Consider the following 20532-nt stretch of genomic DNA (forward strand, 5'->3'; position numbering starts at 1 on the left):
GATGATGTCTGTCACAAATATGTAGGAGAGAAAAGAGGGCTCATCGTTATAAAGGTGTGACGTTGTCTGTGCCCTTCTGTTTTAAAGAGCTGTCGTACATCTGCTGAAATGGAGTCACTGAGTAACTTGGGCATTTTGACAAGGGCAGGGTCATTAGAAGTGGAATGTTCTTCAGCAGCACACTGTCTAGACTGTGTGCCAGAAAACGCACAGGACCTTTGCTGGGACAGCTCAGAGAGAGCATAAAGAGGTCAGATCAGAGTGGCAGACCAGAACTGTAGCCTGAGTAGCCGGCAGTCTTTGTATTTGCTGCAGTTTTAGTTGCTAGCTGTATTTTGAAATGAGTGTCTGGCAAACTCTTGTGAATCCAAGTGCATGTATAATCCCTAACATTGTACAGCTGCATTCTGAATACCATATCACTACAGTACCCAGTCATCTTATGTGACCTCCATTTTTCTTCCTGAATAATTAATTGGGGTTCCTCTCCAGATTTCACATGATTGGGGTCACCTTATAGGAAAAGTAGTGGGGGGTGATGAGGATATTTGCTGGAAAGTATATTGTACAGTAGCTGGATGTGGAGAGTTTCTAATTAGAACTGATGGAATATGGGAGTTTAGAAAGTCACCTGAGTTTGAAAGGGGTTGTTGCAATATGCTGCCAACTCTTGTAGTCTGGCCACCCAAAGGAAAGTGAACTGGGACAACACCCAAGCCCCCCCCCCCCCCCCAAAGAACAGCAGCCATTTACAACAGGCCTTTGGGTCTGAATAAACATCTCAAGGGAACCTTCTTTTTTTAAAGGGGGTTTGGTGTTTCCCAGTGGGCAGAGGACCACAATAGCCCCAGTAGGAAACAGAATCGCTCCTCCCAGTTAAGTCTGGCGTTCTGCAATTCTGGTACTCTCGTCTCTCTAAAGAAACGCAGACTAGCCCAAAAATGCAGGTCTCCTGCTGCCCGGAAGACGTAGATGGCAGCTATGGGAACCCCCTCCATCCTGCAGACAGGCAGCCATAAATCTGGTTAGTAAAACAAAACAAAAAAATCCCTTGCTCCTATTTGAACCTCCTCCTTGTCAGGCGAGGCTGAGGCCTGTGCAGTGCGTGATAGGACTGCCAAATGCAGTCTGCCCTAACTCCACCCTCAAGGCAGCCTGCCTGTCTGCCAAGCGCTTAGAGCTGTCTAGGAAGCAACCAAGCATGCCCAGGGCGATAGCAGTTAACACAAGGACAAGGGGATTGTCTCCCTGTCAGGGTTCCTGTTACCTTTAACCTCTCATGGTTGGAAGGAAACAAAGGGGCTCCGGGTAATGGTTTAAAGCCTCTCATCCTTTTGGTCATGCAGGGAGACTTTCTACAAAGGGCCCTTGAATTTTAATGGCAGATATTTAAATGAGGCGGAGGGCCTGTGTGACTGTTTCCCTTCATGGCATTGTGTGGCTTTTTGACATGTATCTCATTGAGGTAGAAAGTGCAGAGGTGCCTTTTCTCTGGAGTGGATTTAAAGACCTCTGTTTATTACGGGCCCCAAAACAAGCCCCAGCGACAGGCTGCAGCTGTGAATGTGGGTGTCAGGGGACAATATGCGTACTGTATGTTACCCATTCGGTGGAGAGCATTACATGTAGATTCTTGAGACTTCGAAAGGCTCTGGAGGGGAGGGAGAACTCTTTGCTGTCACTGGGTAAATTTCTCTCCCCATCTCCTTTCCAGCCCTTTTCCTCCCATTAAAAAATGGTGTCCAAGAGGCTCATGCTTGGAAATTGTAGCTTTGTAAAATCTGAGAAGGGAGTGTTGGGGGTGGGGGGAATCTACCAATATAATACACACATTTTTCTCCAGGGAAGCCTTACCTGAAGTTTTCCCTATGCAGTTGCATTACAAAAAGTAAGGAAATTTATGAGAGTTCTTAATAGATTTCCCCCCCCCCAAAAAAAACTATTGGAATTAATCATGTGGGGGTTGTGCCTGGAAGAGATGATTAACTAGGGTGACCAGATGTCCTGATTTTTATAGGGACAGTCCTGACATTTGGGGCTTTTTTTTAATATGGGCTCCTATTACCCCTCACCCCCGTCCTGATTTTTCACACTTGCTATCTGGTCACCCTATGATTAACTTGCTTTAAGCATCCTTCTCTCTCTAGAACCACACATCTCAATCCTAGCAGGGTCAAATAGCCCTTCATTCTCCCACAAAGCATGCTGCCTGTGGGGGTGTCAGATTAAACCTTAAAAGAGAGAGGTTCTGTGTATGCTGCGCCCATCACCATGACATATGGGCACCTGGTCTGCTTTACTGGTGAAGATCCCATGGCTCCCTTTTAAGAGAGTAGGGTTTGACCTTAGCTAAAATTCCCTTCCATCACTGTTTGTGCAGGGTACTGTGGACTGATTGTTCCACTCAGTTGCTTCCTTCCACCCCAGAGGTAGCTGCACTTTCAGTGGTGCTGTAGATAGGTGGGCTCCAATCCTGAAAAGACATGCTCTCACGCTTAATTTTAAGCACCCAAGTATTTCCACTGACTTGAAGACATGCCCAAGTCTCTGAAGGTTGTGGGCACAGTCAGTAGTGTTTTGGGGTCCTTTGGGATGAAAGATGCTATGGGAATTGTAATATGAAGACTGGTCTGGTGGCCGATATGGTCGCTGCTGCTGAGCAAAGTTAATTCCAAGGTAACTGGCCAGAATTGCCACCTGGACTGTTTTGCTTGACATTTTATTTGCTTTTACTTCACTGCTGCCAGAAGGAAAATGCTCCATTAAAAAATATCTGCCTGAGTCAGCAGAACCCATCCCATCCGATACAGATGTTACTGTGATGCTGTCCTGTTTAGGCGCTCTTACATTTTAATGCAAATTACCGCATCTGTGATAGTGGAGGGCACCGCTTTTGAAAAAGTGGTTTCTATGGCTTTTCTCGGGGAGGAACAGGTTATATCTAAGTCATCAGCACTGTTGGCTTTGCTTTTCCTCCCTTCTTTCCCTTGAAATGGCCCCAGTCTTTACAAATATCGCTGGGAGAAGAGGGGGGGAAACTTTCCTGAGATTCCCTCTGCCAGGATAGCACAGATAGAAAAGCACCGTGCCCTCGCTTCAGGCCAGAGAACAGGTGAGCATCTGTGTTCGGCAGACGGTTAAAGTAACTTCTTGGCCAGCTGTCAGGGAGCTGAGTTGCTCAGGGTGGCTTCCAGGCTCTCCCTGGATGCTGAATACATCTTCTCAGAACTAGGATTGCATGGAAATAGCACAGAACAGTCTGACAGATATTTCCGATATCTAGTTCCAGCCAATGCATGCTACAGTCCAAGTCCAAACGATTTCTTTTGACTTTAGGAGCCATTCCACACCGGTTGCTGTCTAGTGTCTCTTGGAGACACACTGAAGTTAACTGGTAACCCATTGAGGCTCTTTATGTCAGTTCACACCATTGAAGCCCCCACTGTCAGCTGGCTGTGCTGGGCACAGAACTGAATGATATCTGGAGATCTGGTATATAGATGTAGTGGGGAGGGGTGCAGTCAGTGTAGGTTCAATGTTTGTCGTCTCATGAAAAGCACAAATTCTGATCCACTCTGTGTTGTTTTTGGCAGATTAACTGGACCTAGAGAGGGAGACTTGTAGTGTGGCTGGGAGTGGGAATTGATTCCTAGGTGTTGCAGGCTTGCTGTGACCCCTTGAGCAGGTCTCCATTTACAAACCAGGGATAATACTCACCCAGCTCACAAGGCCTAATTTAAGACAAGATCCTCAGCTGAATAAGGCTATGTAAATGTTAAGTGTACTGCAAAACCGAACTCAGTTTTTAAAATTGTTTAATTAAGACCAGAAGTATTTGAGGCGTCCCTTCATTAAATGGGATGACGGGGCATTCAGCACAAAAATAAAACTTTGACAGCCTGATTAGTGGAGGCATCTAGCAAACGTTTCTGGTAGAGATAGGCCTGAACCTAGCTCCCTGGGAGATTTTGAGAAACTTGGTCTCTGGACTCTAGCCTCGCAACTCAAGCCGATAAAGCCGACATCTAGGTATGATTTAGAATAATTTTCTCTTTGCAGATCATGTTTAAAGACAGTCCCTCGTCTATTATGGATGAGGGCTGTTATTCCTTGCTGCCGGTCATTTCCCTTTTCTATGTTGCTTGACTGGAAGCTTGCAGAGAACTTTTGTGTCTGAGAGCTTGAAACATCCATGGAAACAATTCAGCTGTGAAACTCCACTAGCTGTATGGCTGAACTCAGCCTAGGATTTCTTGTGCTGTATTTCATGCTGCTTTCTAAGGTGGCTCAAAATGCATGTCTGTGTCTCTTGCAGCGGAGTTGGAGTTTGTACAGATAATCATAATCGTGGTGGTGATGATGGTGATGGTGGTCGTTATCACATGTCTGCTGAACCACTACAAACTCTCTGCACGATCCTTCATCAACCGGCACAGTCAAGGGAGAAGGAGAGATGAGAATCTATCTTCAGTAAGTAACTCCACCATCTCTGTGTGCGCATTGCTGGCCAGATGGTCAGAAGCTTGTGAAACGTTAGAAGTGGAAGGAGTCCAGTTTGATTGCATTTGCCCATCTAGTAAAGTGCATGTGCCATTTAGAACCCTACAAACAGGCACCTTCCAAACAGCTGAATCTTTCAGGTGGTTGGGGTCTTGCAGGATTTTGTGTAGAAACTTCAGGTTAGCATCCTGTGTCTTGAGAACAAAACCACAACATGTCAGAAGTTGGGCACTTTCATGAGAGCAAACACAGCAGCCTTTTTATGCTCTGTAACCTCCAGACTTGCAGCTGTGAATATGTATGCCAATGCCAACTAACTGGCCTGATGTTATTCAAAGGGGGAACCACAGCATGGCATGAGGGGGGTATTCTTGTATCCCCCTGAATCTGAAAACACCAGTTATAAACACCTGGATGGGATTCACGGTTATTAACTCTCATAACCCCAAAATACAGCGGTCCTTTGGGTGTTGCATTGGCCAGAGAGTCCTAAACTATACTGTTGTTTAGAGATGAGGGTGCAAATATCATACAGAATTTACTAGGGTGTTCTGTAGTAGTGGTCCAAAAGCTGCATTATTACCACTAGAAGTGCAATGTTGTTGGGGTTTTGTTGTCCCATTATTATAGTGTAGAAAACAGTCTAACAAAGTGAATTCTCCCTGAAATAATGCCTGAAAAGTTCATGGTGCAATTTAAGCTTCCTGCTTCTTTCGAACGAAGAGGAAATAAAATTCTTTTAATTGTAGTGTTGACACGAATTCAATCAAAATCCATTCCAATATCATGACAGATATTAGTCACGTTGCTTAATGCACAACTGGAAAATGTTCAGACACTATGCTGATGAGCACATTATAAAAACCTACATAGAAAAGAAATAGAATCTTTATTTTTCTTGGCGGCTGAGCGTGTGATTTTCCACTACTTTGTTTGATCTACACCTCTATCCCGATATAACGTGACCCGATATAACACGGGTTCGCATATAGCGCGGTAACCCCGGGGCTCCGGCAGCGGGGCTCGGGCAGCGCTTTAAAGGGCCTGGGGCTCCGGCTGCTGCGGGGAGCCCCGGGCCCTTTAAATCACCGCTGGAGCCCTGCCACCGTTACCCCAGAGCAGCGGCAGCGGGGCTCGGCTGGCAATTTAAAGGGCTCGGAGCTCTGGCTGGTGTGGGGAGCCCCGGGCCCTTTAAATCACAGTCGGAGCCCTGCCGCCGCTACCCGGGGCTCTGGCAGCGGGGCTCGGGTGGCTATTTAAAGGGCCCAGGGTTCCCTGCGGCCGGAGCCCCGGGCTCTTTAAATCACCGCTGGAGCCCTGCCGCCGCTACCCTGATATAACGGGGTTTCACCTATAACGCGGTAGGGATTTTTGGCTCCCGAGGACCACGTTATATCAGGGTAGAGGTGTACCGTTTAGTGCAGCAATAACTTGCATTCATATATTTCATTGTATCCTGAAGGATCCCAAAGCTCTTTAACAATAAGAACCTTTCAGACTACCACTGGTGTAGAAGTCAGTACATAGCAGCCCTGCTCAACGGTTTGGGACAGGAAGTGAGGAAGAATACTTCATCCATTTGAAACTGTTCAGAAGTTTCCATAGGCAGAAAATAAAAATGAATGTCCCGAAATACAAGTCACTTTTTCCCAATTCACAGGTTTCCACTATAAATCAAAAGCACCGACAGGTGTTTAGTTTGTCATGTATGGTGCACCATTCCCATGTATCCAGTGTTTCCTACAATATAGAATCAGATAGAGCTATCCCTTTGAAAACAGGAAACTTGACATTCAAAAGAGTAGTTCTAGTAAGTCCTCCCAATGGCACCTATTGAAGTGCCCAAAGCATGTATTAACATGGCATCTGGCGACACTGTCCAGTATTCGTTTAATGTCCTGAAGAACGCAAACCATCTTCATCCCACAGATGCCCTCTCACTTTCGCATGAAATAAGAGATAGCTGAGGCCCCTTGACAAGGGCTTCTTGCCAAAGTGAGAGACACCCTCAACTGTGAAATCATGCAGTTCAGTTAAAGGACCCTTCATTTAGTCTGATGTGGATGGAATGTGTCTCCAAGGAGTGAGGGAATGAACAAGTTGTTATTTAAACCAGGCAAGAGAAGTGAACTGGAGTGAGGTGTGGTGAGCTCTCAGATTCTGTCTCTGATCTAAGGCGCCGGCTGTTGATGAACCAGCCTGCATTTAGGGGCTTACATGCCGAGGTGTGCAATGTTCCGATTCATTCTTGTGTTATGCCTAAAGCAAGCTGCTAAAACCTCCCACAGGACAGAAAGGTGGTGCAGTTCTCTATGGTCTTTGAGGGCTCTTTGGAAGTGGAACCTCATGGGCTTGGGGAAGGAGGGAAGCAGTGCAAAACCAAGGTAATCTCTTGGCAGGTTTACACTATGCCAGTTCAATGCCGCTTGCATTGTGTACAATACTTTCAGAGCCTGTTTGAATTTACCACCAAAGGAATACTTTTGTAACACAAATTAGCTCCATAGATCAAAAGCTACATTATCTTTTATTTTTAATTATGAATCATGTCTTGGTTTCCTTCCTCCCCATCCCCCAGAGGAAAGCTTCACCCCCACCCCATACAGTGTAATTAACTCACAGCCACACACTACTTTAGTTACTGGCATGCTGTGAGCACTCCTGTAAGGACAGAAAAGCCCCCTAGTGTGCTAAACAGGAAGCTCATTACACAAGGATCAATCATAATAAAGATTTTAAAAGTGGCCTATTTAAGATTCAGCACAGTATGATTTTTTTTTCCTGTAGAAAACAATGTTCCAACATCAGTTGCTGCCTGTCATCCCTGCACATTCTCTGTATTGAACTAGATAGTGGTTTGCCAATCCACAGAGCACACTGAGTTCTTTTTTTAAAGGCAAACTTTTTCATGCCCAGAGAAGCCCACTGGAGACATGCACTTTCCATCTACTGAAGTACTCAAGTGGCCTATTGCTTGGGTTACATTTTTTCTTTTATTTAAGATCTGCATTAGAGCCCACACTGTTTTGCTTCTTAACATTTGCAATTAAAAGAAGAAAGCCTTGCAATTGCCCCCCAAATGTTTTTAATATGACTTCTGCTGGCACCATATTTCTCTGTTGCCTTCTCTGCCTGTCACAGATACCTTCATTTCTCCAGAGTCTGACTGTCTCTAGGAAACACTGCAAAACCTTCCTTTTGAAACAGCCTTTTCCACCATAAGAATGATACTCAAAATACTGATACCCCCTTCTACTACTAAAGCCCTTCTGACTCCCCGGAAAAGGAAATCAAAATCAGAAACCCTTCTCCAAGCACAGTGTTAACTCCCAAAACGCGTCACTATTGCTATTACCATTTGATTTTACATGGAAGGTACTCAGATACTACTACACTGATGGGCAGCCATGTAAATAGATGGATAGAATTCTTAAATAAATAACTTTCAGATTGTTATAGTCTCACACAATTGTATGGAGAGTCTTGCAGTTTTTTTCTTTAAGCCCTAGATCGTGGAGTCATGTATAAACACCACAATCTCAGCTTTTTAAGAAATAAAAAGTAGGTTTCTAGCCATCATGCATGCAGAGGGAAGCTTGAAAACTCATGATCCCTAAGTGCTCAAAAGTTAGAAAGCCAAATAATAACAACTCCCAATGTAATATTTTGAAAATCTTAAGCCAATCTCATGGTTGGTGTGTTTTTGGTTTTGATTTTGGTGGGAGGGTGGAGGGGTGGCCTTCCTCGTGATTTTGGAATGCTTAGGATTGGCATTATAGCACTCCCATGGCCAGGAGACTGATGTCTTTTAAAAAAAAAGAAAATAAAATCATGATTAATATTTCAGCCTACAAACTTTGCACACCTCTGGCTGCTGCTTTCCTGGGCTGCTTTTTATTTTCCTCTCTATATTTAGAGATGAGATGTAAGCTGCTGCTCAGGCACCATAATGACGGGTACTGTACAAGGCCCCAGTCCTGCAACATTTTAGCACATCCTTAATTTCATTGGGGTAAGTCAGTTGTTTGCAGGATCAGGCCCTAAAAAAGCTTAAATAGAATGAATTAGAACCAAAATCCCAAATCAAACCACTTCAGACTTTGGATCTAGATCTGAACTTCGCAGCCTCCCGCTCCTTCACTGCTTAGATTTCGGGTCGTTCCATTTTAATGCTGTTCTAGTTCCTCTTGGGCACCATCCACTTGTGATTATTATTTTTTGTATCTTGGTAGCACCTGGGAGCCCTGGTCATGGAGCCCCATTGTACAGTGACTACTACAAAGAGCTTACTGCCTGGATACGGCAGGGGGGTTGGGAGGTGAGGATTCCACGGGGAGGGAAGCTTTGAAAGTAACTTAATTCACTTAACAATATTTCACTTCCCCTTTTGAGAGCTGCCTTATACAGTGCAAAACCCAGAATCCTATCTAGTGGCATGGCGTTCTTCCCTCTGCCTTGGGGAAAGCACTATCCTTCCTGCTGCAGAGCAGGTTGACATCACTGCAGGGGAAATGGAAAAGCAGATGGGATATTGCAATGGCACTGCCCACTGCTAAGTTAAATATAAAACATCTAGCAGAAGGCAGGGAGGCACTAGCTGCTCAGGAAGTTTGCCATGAGGACATTGCAAAGTAAACACTTAAATGTTTCAAAGTGATTCCCTCTGCTGCCCTTTGGTTCCGATTCCTTTTAATCGAGGTAACAAACAGTCATCAAACATACCTCCAAGCCAGCAAAGTTTTAATCCGTGCGTACTGCCACAGTGAATGTCTCAAAGCCATATGTTGGCTCTGTATTCACTTCTGAGTAGTATCCTCATATCGTAGTATCTCTTCTGTTGCATTCCTTGCCTAGCCATACAACATAATCCCATGCCTCCTTTAGAGAGGTATGCATTTGGTACAAAGAGCCAGATCCTTACCTGATGTAAATGGGCATAGCTCCCTCGATTTCAGTGGTTCCATTGATTTACGCTAGATGTTTCCAGTGATTCAAAAGTTCTTTGGTATTAATTATTTTGAGTCCCTTTTGCGGAGGTATAGGGGGTTTGTGTTTTTGTTTTGTTTCCAGACAGGATTTCAGTCTGTGATGGGTGCAAGTGCTCTTTGTGGCTTTGGATATTGAGGGAATTTTACCATAGAATATCCTTACAGAACATCACTTCATGTAGGCAAAGGAAGCCATATGCAATTAAATAGACTAAACAGTCAGTGCCTGTATAGACAGTTACATATTAAAGTCTCAAAACTCCCGATAAAATATTGCATTGTTCACAACTATCAGACATTTCAGCTGCATAGATATGTGGTATGAAACTAAAATTATAGATCCATTATCTTTAACTCCAAAGTATGTGGTTGTCATAATACTTAACCTCTTGCATTTCAAGGAGAGACTCCCTAAAAACCACAGAGAAGTGAAAAGAATATAAATCCCTGTTTTTCTTCCACTGATAACAGAACTGCCTTGAGGTTTGTGTGCAGAAATTGAGCTTCAAAAGCAAGTACTTGATTGGATTCTCGAAGTATCCGGCATCACATGCAATGCCACAAAATATATTTTTCGAAAATTGGGGGAAATAGAGAGAGAGAGAGAGAGACAAAGGTTGTGCAAGTGGATGGGAGTCCTCTAATTCAGAATGCCCTGTTGGATAAGTTAATTTTCCTCCTACCTAATATTAACAGAGATGTTTTCATTATTTAAAAACCCACAAAATTAGAGCCACTTTGGCACGAGAGTTCACCCACGTGATTCAGTGTTGCCACTACTGCAATTTTATCATGAGTCTTACTATATTTGGTGATTTTTTTCTAAAGCCACCAGATGCTAGAGTATAGTTGTTACTATATACAAATCTCCTATTAAAAGAAAAGGTACATTTCTAGCCCTTATAGTTTCAGAGAAAAGTTTGAAAATGTGAATGATAAAGGCTCTAATTGCAGAAGCAAATAAGGAAACTTTTTTTAAAAAAATTAATTTAAAGTGAATCTCGGTGTTTTTTGGGCTTGGCTCCTGATTTTTGAATGCCTGAGGTTGGTGACACTGGGATCTAATTGCAGGACTGGGGCCAATGCTTGAACACAGATAAGGCTACTCATGCCTGAGCACCAAAAAGTGAAACTGACCAAAAAAGCAAAATTAAAAAACAATTCAAATGAAAGCAAGAGTAACACCGGTGTTGTTTCCACTGTCCAATTCAAGCTGTAAGTGAGATGAAAAAAAAATAGACAGCATAAATGATGAAAATTAGATTCTGAGAATTCTTTCAGTGTTAATAATCTAATGCTCTTAATAATGCAGGTAAGAATATTGACTGTTTTTAAGACCTATGACTATATACTTCGCTCTTGTAAATTATGTGGCTCCACTGACTGGAGCTACATCGATTTACTCCAGCTGATGTTCTGGCCCAGAATGTAACTTGGTAGAATTCCTTTGAAAATATTTGGCAGTTTAGACTCTGGCTGGACAGGAATGATTCTCAGTTCTCCTCTTATTCTTTCCAATGTAGGAAGGAAGTCTGTGGCCTTCAGAAAGCACAGTGTCAGGAAATGGAGTAACAGAGGTGAGGACAAGGCTGGTATTGCATAATAACCCCATCTGTTTACATGCGGACTATGATACAGGCTGAAATGTTCCAAAACTCACTCTCTCTCCCTTATCTTCAGCAGCAAATCTACACTCCAAGACCCACAGACAGACTATCAGTTCCATCCTTTTTGCAGAGGGACCGTTTTAATAGATTCCAGCCAACATACCCCTACATGCAACACGAGATTGACCTCCCACCCACCATCTCCCTATCAGATGGAGAGGAGCCACCCCCTTACCAGGGACCCTGCACACTACAACTCCGAGATCCAGAGCAGCAAATGGAACTAAACAGAGAATCGGTCCGGGCCCCTCCCAATAGAACCATCTTCGATAGTGACTTGATAGATAACTCAGTGTTTGGAGGGCCTTGCCCACCCAGCAGTAACTCTGGCATCAGCGCGACCTGCTATGGAAGCAATGGTAGAATGGAAGGACCGCCGCCGACCTACAGTGAGGTGATAGGTCACTATCCAGGATCTACGTTTTTCCAGCACCAGCAGAACAACAATGGCATGCCCTCGATACTGGAGGGCAGTAGACTCCACCATTCGCAAATCAATGGCCTTGAGAGCACAACCGCATGGAACAAAGATAAAGAGAAACAAAAAGGGCACCCCTTTTAAAAAAAAAAAAAAAAAAAAAGCAAACACGAAAGTAAGAACACTCTGCACTTCTCATTAAAAGAAAAAAAAGAAAGAGTTGGGGAAGACGAGCAAAAAATAAGAAGCCCTTTCCCACCACTCTGTGTATAATATTTACTTGTTATGTCTGGTCTGAATGCACAAGCCAAGAAAGCTTGCAAAAACATTTCTTTATTGAGCTGCATTAGAAGTTTAAAAAGGAAAAAAAAAAAGAATCAACCGTAGTCCTTCATTTTTTGTTGTTGTTGTTGTTGTTTCTAGTTGAGCTGTGTGTGTGGATGCTTTTTTTTTATTTCACTTAACTTTAAAAAAAAATATTTGCACAAAAACGTTTTGTTTAAAGATCTGCAATATATATATAAATATATATTAAAAATAAGAGAAACTGTATGTGTGAGGAGCAGGAGTATTTTTGTATTAGAAGAGGCCTAGTTAAAAAAAAAAAGTTTTGTTGTTTTCTGAACTAGGAGAAAAAAATGGCAATTTTTTGAGTGCCAACTCAAAAAGTATGTATTACATTGTAAAAAAACAAAAACAAAAACAAAAAAACAAAACAGAAAAAAACAGAAAAAATCAAAAGCAGGGGTTTAGAGTTATTTATATAAATGTTGAAATTTTGCACTATTTTTTAATATAAATATGTCAGTGCTTGTGTTGGTCAAAGCCTCTATCATGTCTACTACAAAACTGTTAAGGGATACATTTCAAAGTGAAGAACAAACTAGCTGGAAGGGGGTGGAAAAATCCTAAAGTTAAAGTGACAGCCCTGGAAGGAACATTGCAAGAGAGACTGCATCTTATGCAAATCTTTAATTTCCATGGTCACCTGAGTGTTACCCATACAATACAGTCTGCTACTGGGTAGTTTAATGATAATCACTGCTTTATACATTCCCTATAGAACAAGAGGAGTTTGTGTGTTTGCATGTATGTTGCCAGTTAGGATTTTTGGAGTTAAATGAAAAAAGCTCTGAACACTTCTGTGAATTAAAAACAACAGAAGCAAACAAAAATTACCTTTTTGGGGGGGGGGGGGTTGGGACACAACCTCTAGTTTTTTTGAGGGGTGGGGCAGGGGTGGGGGATAAGCTTCAGTCTGAAGGAAAACAATGGGTTTTTTGTTTTGTTTTTTTGTTTTGATTTTCTTTAAATATTAAACTGAAGGGCCCTGTTTTGAGAGAAAGCGGTGGTTATTGAGGTTAATGTGAGTAAACCGTAACATAACTGAAGTCTGGCTTTTTGGATAGGTTTTTAAACGGGACACTGAAACAAGCTTTACAGTCTGTAGTTTGTTCACGTCATTTTCATAGATGTTAAACTGCAAAACTTTTATTTGGAATAAACAGAGTGCAGTTGTCTTGCATAAATATCTGCAATCCTTGTACACTGCCTCTGGTTGTTAATTGTTTTTCTTTTATTACTCTAGAGAAAGAGGCATAAGAAACAATAGATGGAAATGAATCTGCTCCTGTGATGTATTAAATAAAGGCTAACGAAACCATGCTTAATGCTTTAGAAGCAAAACCCTTTACCTCTTCTGAATATTTCTTCATTCAAAACAATCACCATCCTTTGTCCCCCAATGTCAAGGTTCCACCTCCTCCCCCCTCCAAGCACCTCCTCAAAATCATTGGATGTGTTTTTAATTTATCTTTGTTTCATAAGCATTTTGTCTTACTATGCTATTGTTTACATTTTTTCTATTGTGTGGATATCTGATAGACGTTTTACCCTTGTGGTGAATTTGTATGTGACAGAGTGAAATATTAGAGAGAGAGAGAAACACATAAGGGAATAATTGTTCTTGCTACCTTGTGTGCAGATATTATTAGCTGAGCTATACCTCCCCATTTGCTGGGAGAGGATATCTACAAATGTGAGGAAGGGTCAGAAGGGGGAACACAAAGAGTGAAGATTTTACAAGGAGGTGTAACTTCTTTTTCTGCAAGATGCTAACTAGTAGAGTAACATAAATGAAAGATATAAAGGCAATAACTATAAACTATTGTTGTTAAGCAACTTTTCCTATTACTTGAAAACAAACAAACCATGAGAACAGTTTTGAAGTTTTGACCATTTGAACAATATTTATATATATTTTAAAGGAGATAATGAATAGATGAACTTGAAGTTTGATCATTACTTTGTTTTTGCTTGTAGGTTTTTTGTTTTGTTTTGTTTGGGGGGGGGTGTTTGTTTTTTGTTTGTTTTTGCCTGGTAGTAGTCCTGTACCTTCGCAGTATCACTGCCTGCTTTTCCACAGCTTCTTGAAATCTTCATAACTTTACAAGTCATGTCACCTAAATTCTGTTGACCTTCAAAACAAGAAAACAAAAAACAAAACAAAAAAAAAGTCATGCAAAGGAATAAATCTAGTTTGTCACGAAAGGTACAAAACTGATGAATTTATACAAGTTTTTAAAATTTATCTTTCCTTTATGTAACATGTCTATTTAGTGCCTTATTAAAGAAACAGTAACCCTCCCCTTAAAGAGGGAGAAACAAATCTTTGCTAGTGTTGTGAGTTATCAGGGTCTGGTCTCCTGACCTTTAGATCCTTGCATTAAATTTTCCCAATATGTATTTAAAAGGGGTACTGCTTCTTTAAATGCTCCCTTTCACCCACTAGACCCAGTTTGATGTGTCTAGCCATGTAAGGTGCTCCCTTTCTGCCATTTGTTTTCATGGACTGTTTGTAAGGTAACTTGAATACATTTATGCACATATCCTACTCAGTGGGTAGGAAACTGTGGTGGATATTGTTAATGAGATACCAACCAAAAGACAAACTGAAATATAATATCTACTGCCCTCTTGAGCCAAAATGCGTGAATAGTATTGTTGGGTTTTCTTTTTTGTTTGTTTGTTCCGTAGTCTAACTAGTTTGTTTGCTACAAAAATGGTTACCTCAGCAGGTTTTGGGTGGAGTGTGCATCACATCTAAAACTGTATAGTAAATATGGAAGTGTTATCTGGACTGGAGGTTGTTAAGTAACTGAACTGTCTTGTCATTGGGGGGGGGAGGGGAAAGGGGGGATTAACATGCCCCAAAATCCTGTAAAATGAATCAGAAAGATATCTGGCTCTCCTGACGGCACTGTCTAATGGGGGTTGGCAGGAGAGGATTCTAAAAAGAATCATGAAAATAGAGCTGGTCAACATACAGAGAGTCTAATTTTCACTTTTTTTTTTTTTTGACACCTTTCCCTCCCCAACCAGTTCCCAGGAAGAGTATTTGCATTTGTTTTTCTTGTATGCAGAAGATATGTCTGTATAAGCAGGAAGGCTCAAAACATGGAATTTTCATTGAAAAGGAATTCCTCTTTCAACCCATCTATTGCACAAAGACAAAAAGGATCTATCTTTTCTTCCAACAAGGTGTCCTTAACGTCCATTAACAGTGATTTAGATATGGGCATATATGGAAAGGGAAACCATAGATCCCAACCAATCTAGATTTCCAACAGCACTTAACCCTTTGAGGTGAAATCTGAGCTCTTCTGAAGTCAATGACAAAACTTCAGTTGACTTCACTGGAGCCAGGATTTACCCCCGCTCATTTCCTCCCTCACCCCCAAGTCCTCTTTCTGCTTTGTGTAATCTATGTATTTGTTACCCAAATACTCAAGATGGGGCCCAAACCAACCCCAAGATCCTAACAGGGTTTTAGGAATCATGGTCTAATTTTTTTTTTGGCTCAGGGTCCATTTCTACTGAATACTGATATCCCATATTACCACCAAGTTACTGAAAAACAGCTGTGCCACACAACAGCTGATGTATCTTTGCCCTTGGTTTCTCCCTGCCTTTCTGCAGATGAGAGGATTGTACTTGAACTTGATTGACTTCTGTAGTGTAGGACCATAATGGGAGATTTGCTGTTGATGTTACTGGGGGTGGGAGGAGAAGAGTTTGAAGCCCTTTAAGAAGGAGCACCCTTTCCATTGTTTTTTAATTTAACAAAAGCAGAAGAAACAAGACATTGCTTATGCTTAGCAACCTCTTGTCCCAATCTGCCTGTTTGCTAGAAGTTTGACACGTTAGCTTTAAAGTCATGTAACCTTTTTTAATTTGTATCTTCTAGCAGGGCAAACAGCATTCTTCAGTAAAGTGCCACCAAAACTTAGTGAACTGCAATGTGAACAAGGATTTTTAAATACGGATGGCAAGGAAGAATGGGTTTTATTTGGTTCTAACACTGGTAAAACCAAGTTCCCTTCACAACCCTTGATTTCAACAGTTGGAATATCAGTTTTACTGATCTAGTGCATTGTTTCCTTAAGTATTTTAAAATTCATTCTATCTTAAGTGGGGGAGTAAGGAGAACTGATTGCTTTCTTGGGAAATGACCCCTTTTGTATGCATATGAATCTATGAAATTGCACTAACTGCTATACTGAAAAAAATAAAAGCCCAACGTTTTTATTAAGGGTTGAAAAACGACTGAATCCAGATGTGTGGCATAAACAATGTTAGTCAAGAACAGAATGAATTTTTATTCTCTTCTGTCAGCTCAGATTTTCTATGTACAACACAAAGCTACAAAAAAAAAAAAAAAGTTTTCCAGAAACTGTGCTTCAAATTTTTGCTGTACTATAGAAGCTCATGAAGGACGACATTAAAGTCCTAATTTGCCTGCCTTATAGTCACATTTCATTGTATTGATATTTTCTTAAACTTCCAGTTGCATTGCTTTGGCTTTGAAGTTTGTTATAGGCAGTCCTGTATCCTGAATTCTGTTCAAGTTTAAACTTATGTAAACTATTGACAGCACATGCAATGCAGTACTTATCTATATTTTGCTGTTTTAGTATGAATATGTACTCTGATGCCAATTTACAAGAATCTGTTGTAAACGCTTATTGTGTAACAGTAACCAATAGTGGCAATTATATGTCATTCTAAAAGCTGCAATACTTATACAATAAATTTTACAATACTTTGGAATGTTTGTTTTCACCTTTTGCTTTCTTAGCCAAATTCAGAATTTGCCAACACAATGTATTTTTAAATGCACTTCCCCAATTTTTGAAACATTGGAAAAAATATATCCTCAGCTCTGTGTTTGTGTGTAGGGGAGTTAATCACTAATGAACATTCTTAACTGGCTAAAATGCCAAGCCAGTGTATGTGTAGACACTGTGGTTTTCAAATGAAGCTGTAGTCTGCTTCTGGTTATTTGCATGCTAAATGTTTTTGTTTTGTGTGTTTGCGTGTGCATGTGTGTGTCTGTGTGCACAGCTAGGAATTTGGAATGTGCAGCTTTAATTGCAGGAGAAGCATTCCAGTTACTGTGGCATATGTCTCATGCTGCACATCCCCTTTGCAATGTTTCTTCTTAGTCACAACTGTGGAGTTGCATATGCTTGTCCAAGAATTGTTTACAAATTATTTCTCAGATCAAAAGCAGTAATTTATTTACACAGCATCCACTGCCAAGGAGTCCAGGTAAAAAAACGGAGTCTGGAGCGACATGGTAAAGTACTGCCTGCCTAGAGTACAAGCAGATAACAAATGGGCGAGGACAATTTTAATATAAGCGACTGGAAAGGAAGGTGTTAGCAACCTGGTAATAGTCAGGTACTAGGCACCTTTGAGGAGGAGGTTTAATTTAGCATCTAGGATCACCTTTAACATAAATATTATTTTAAAAGGGTGAGGGAATAAAATAGAGGTTTCAGGAGTGAATGAGTTCCACAACTAAAATGCAATTGCCTGATGCCTTCAGGTGTGATGGTGGGCATCCGAAATGAGGTGGGATGTAAGACCAGCTCCAAAGCCCCAGTGTTATGGGGCCCAAGCAAGGATAACAAGAGTTCTCTCCCAACAAAATGCCTATTGGGCATGACAGGGTAGAACATGCGGTAGGAGTTGGTGCTATTATCTGCTTCCTTACTCTGACATGTGCTCCATTGCCAGGCAGCATCTCCCCCTCCCACGTTTACATGACTGCAGTGCTTTATTTCCCTTTGGTGTGTTACTTCAAGACCATGGATTCCTGCTCCTAAGCCATTGACCTCCTTTTAGAAGAGCCACCTAACTTGCAAGTTAAAAAAAAAACACACACCCCTGTCAGAGAAATGACGAACCTCTTGGCTCTTGCAAACAATTAACCTGCCCAGTTACATCTGAGAACTCTGTCCGACTGCGATACCCTTCAAAGAGTCTAAACCCACCCAGCACTGCCAATCAGCCTATGCAAAATAGCTGTAGCGAAATGTGAAAACACTTGAAATGTAGCCCTTTTCAAATCACTAGTACTACAATGAAACCAAAGGGTGTAGGGGATATTTTCATCCTGAGAGCTTCCCCTACCCCTCACCCCCACCAAGTTGGGTCACATTTTTCCTCTGCTATCCCACCACCACCAAAAAGATCTCAGAGCAGCTTTTCTGGGGTTGCCTTTTTGAGTGTTAAGTTGGTTGCTTGGGTTTAGTCAGATGGCTAAAGCCCCATGTTATTTCCTAATGATCCCTGATTGGCTGAGCATAATTAACATGTTCAAGGGGGTCAGCTGATGCTAATTTGACTTGTGTTTTTAGATCTGTGTGGGAAGGGATAGGCCCCTTAATTTTGCCAGAGAAGAGTGGACCTGCCCCCACAAAAGAAACTGGACAGGGCTTACAGGAGATCGATCTTCCTTAAACAAGAATGAGCCACCAAGTAGCTATGTGATGGGGGATATTTGGTTTGGCTCCAAACTAAAGTAGACATCTCATCATCAGTTTACTCTTGGTTCATTTTGTTGGAGGAGAGGTCTGTTGGGAAGAGGATGAAGGGGGTTATAAGGAATGGAGGACTGTGGGCCTTATGGGGACTTCTGTAGGATGGAATCAGCATTTAAAACTCTGGATGTTTGCCTGAACCTTTTATGGTTTCTCGGGTGCTAGTTTCATATGCATTTCTCCAGTGCTGTGCCTAGCTTTCCTATACTGTTACATGCATTTTATTTTGAATGGCTGATTTATGGCATGTTTTATATGCAGTTTTGTAATGGAGTGGCTTGTTTGTTTTAGGGTCTTTGTGCTATACTGAGATGTATTTTCGGGATATTGCCCAATTCCTATCCGCTACATACTCCTCCTCCTTTAATGTAAAAGGGCATTAAAATACACTGTAGTATGGGAGCAAACTGATATTTTAACAGAGGGAAGCAAGTGCTGCAGCTCAAGTCATTGTCCTAAAGTATTTAAAGGTCCAAATCTTAGCATGTAAAGAGGAGCAACCAGCTGCTTATTAATGACGGTGCATGGAGATGGTTTCTTAAGTAGATAGTGCAGATCTGGTACATATTTGTCTGCTGCATTTGTAATGCTCTATTCACCACAGTATCAAAGTTTGTTACTCACTTACACCTTGACGCGAGGCTATATGTAATTTTTTAATATACAAAATGGTCCAGGAACAAGGCTGATACAGCTACTGGGTAGAGCTGTTTGAGAGAGGAATTTTCCATATGTGGGAAACTGACATTTCAAAATTGCTTTCCATTCCCAATGAGAATGAAAAATTAAAATAACAAATTTGTGCAAAATTGAATATTCTGAAACGTTTCAAATCAGAAATGGCAAAATGAGAAAAGTCTACATTTTCAATGGAAACTAAACAACTTTGGGGTTTTTTTGTTTTGAATCAACATCTCCCAATGACCTTTTTCATTTCAGTTCTCCCAATCAAAGATTGAAAATTTCCAGCAAAATACAAAATAAAAATCCAACCAGCTCTACTACCTGGTGTGAGGAAGGGTTGCCAACCCTCCAGAATTGTTCTGGAGTCTCCAGGAATTAAAGATTAAACTTTAATTAAAGATTATGTCATGTGATGAAACCTCCAGGAATATGTCCACCAAAATTAGGAACCCTAGTGTGGGGGGGAGAGAATTATTGTAACTAAACTACTTCTCTTCTCAAACAACAAGGGAGGCTAAAGCATATTTGAGGGAGGAGAGATTATTTTTAACTTGTTTTCTCAGTGGCGGAAACAATTTTTAATTGTGAGTCTTATAAACCACAAGTGGCAAGGGCCTTGGTTTTAAACTTAAAAAGACTTAAAAAAAAATTTGATTCAGCCTTGCCCAGCACTTCCAACACTGAGGCTATTTTTGTTAAATTTCTGCATCTCCCCCTGGCTTTGCTTGCTGGAAGGTGTCTGTACCAACTTGAAAGCATCAGAACTTCACAGCGTCTCTTTCTTTTTTTTTTCTTTTTTTCTAATTTCTCCTCAACATTTTATCTTTCCCATCATAACCTAGACTTTTCTCCACTGTTGTTTGTTAGAGCTTCCAAGCTGAGATCTTCTTCCTCAGGCATTGAGTTAATCCTTGTTCCCATTGCTGCTTGACAGATGATTCACTTCTCACGTAGCGTCGGCAGTTCTAGCCATGTTGCTGCATTTAATAATTTTGTGTTCCTGGAGGCAGCTCAATTTCATGCAAAGAGGAAGTTTTCATACCCAGCTTTAGGAGCTATTTTGAGTCCTCTAGTAGCATAGCCTACGTTATACGTTCATGGCTACCAACATGCAAAGAAGTTGTGTTTTTTATTATTATTTTTGGGGCGGGAGGAGAGAACACCTGATGTATGTTTGAAGAGGTCTCATACACACTATGGCTTAACTTCTGCAAAGTCAGAGAGTTAGAGCAACTCTGCTCTCCTCACACGCCCACAGCCCTGCTTCACCCTCCATCCCACAAAACCCATAGAGCTCAACACCATGCAGTTAAAGGGTGGGGGCTTCTATAGATCTGGAGAAAAGTGAGATTGACATTGCTTGGGTGTCCCATGTACCCACACACTTC

General features: G+C 41.5%; 1 protein-coding gene across 1 annotated transcript in view; it reads left to right on the forward strand.

The window, feature by feature from the left end:
- The window catches only part of PMEPA1 (prostate transmembrane protein, androgen induced 1), a 63601-nt gene extending 51884 nt beyond the window's left edge, over positions 1 to 11717 (forward strand). Inside the window, exons 2-4 of the mRNA XM_065414699.1 lie at positions 4316 to 4470; positions 11012 to 11065; positions 11169 to 11717. Of these exons, the coding sequence (XP_065270771.1) occupies positions 4316 to 4470; positions 11012 to 11065; positions 11169 to 11717 (758 nt within the window). The remainder of the gene's footprint in view (positions 1 to 4315; positions 4471 to 11011; positions 11066 to 11168) is intronic.
- The last annotated feature ends 8815 nt before the right edge of the window (positions 11718 to 20532 follow it).

The sequence above is a fragment of the Emys orbicularis genome, chromosome 12 (genome assembly GCF_028017835.1).
Source record: "Emys orbicularis isolate rEmyOrb1 chromosome 12, rEmyOrb1.hap1, whole genome shotgun sequence".
Classification (NCBI taxonomy): Eukaryota; Metazoa; Chordata; order Testudines; family Emydidae; genus Emys; species Emys orbicularis.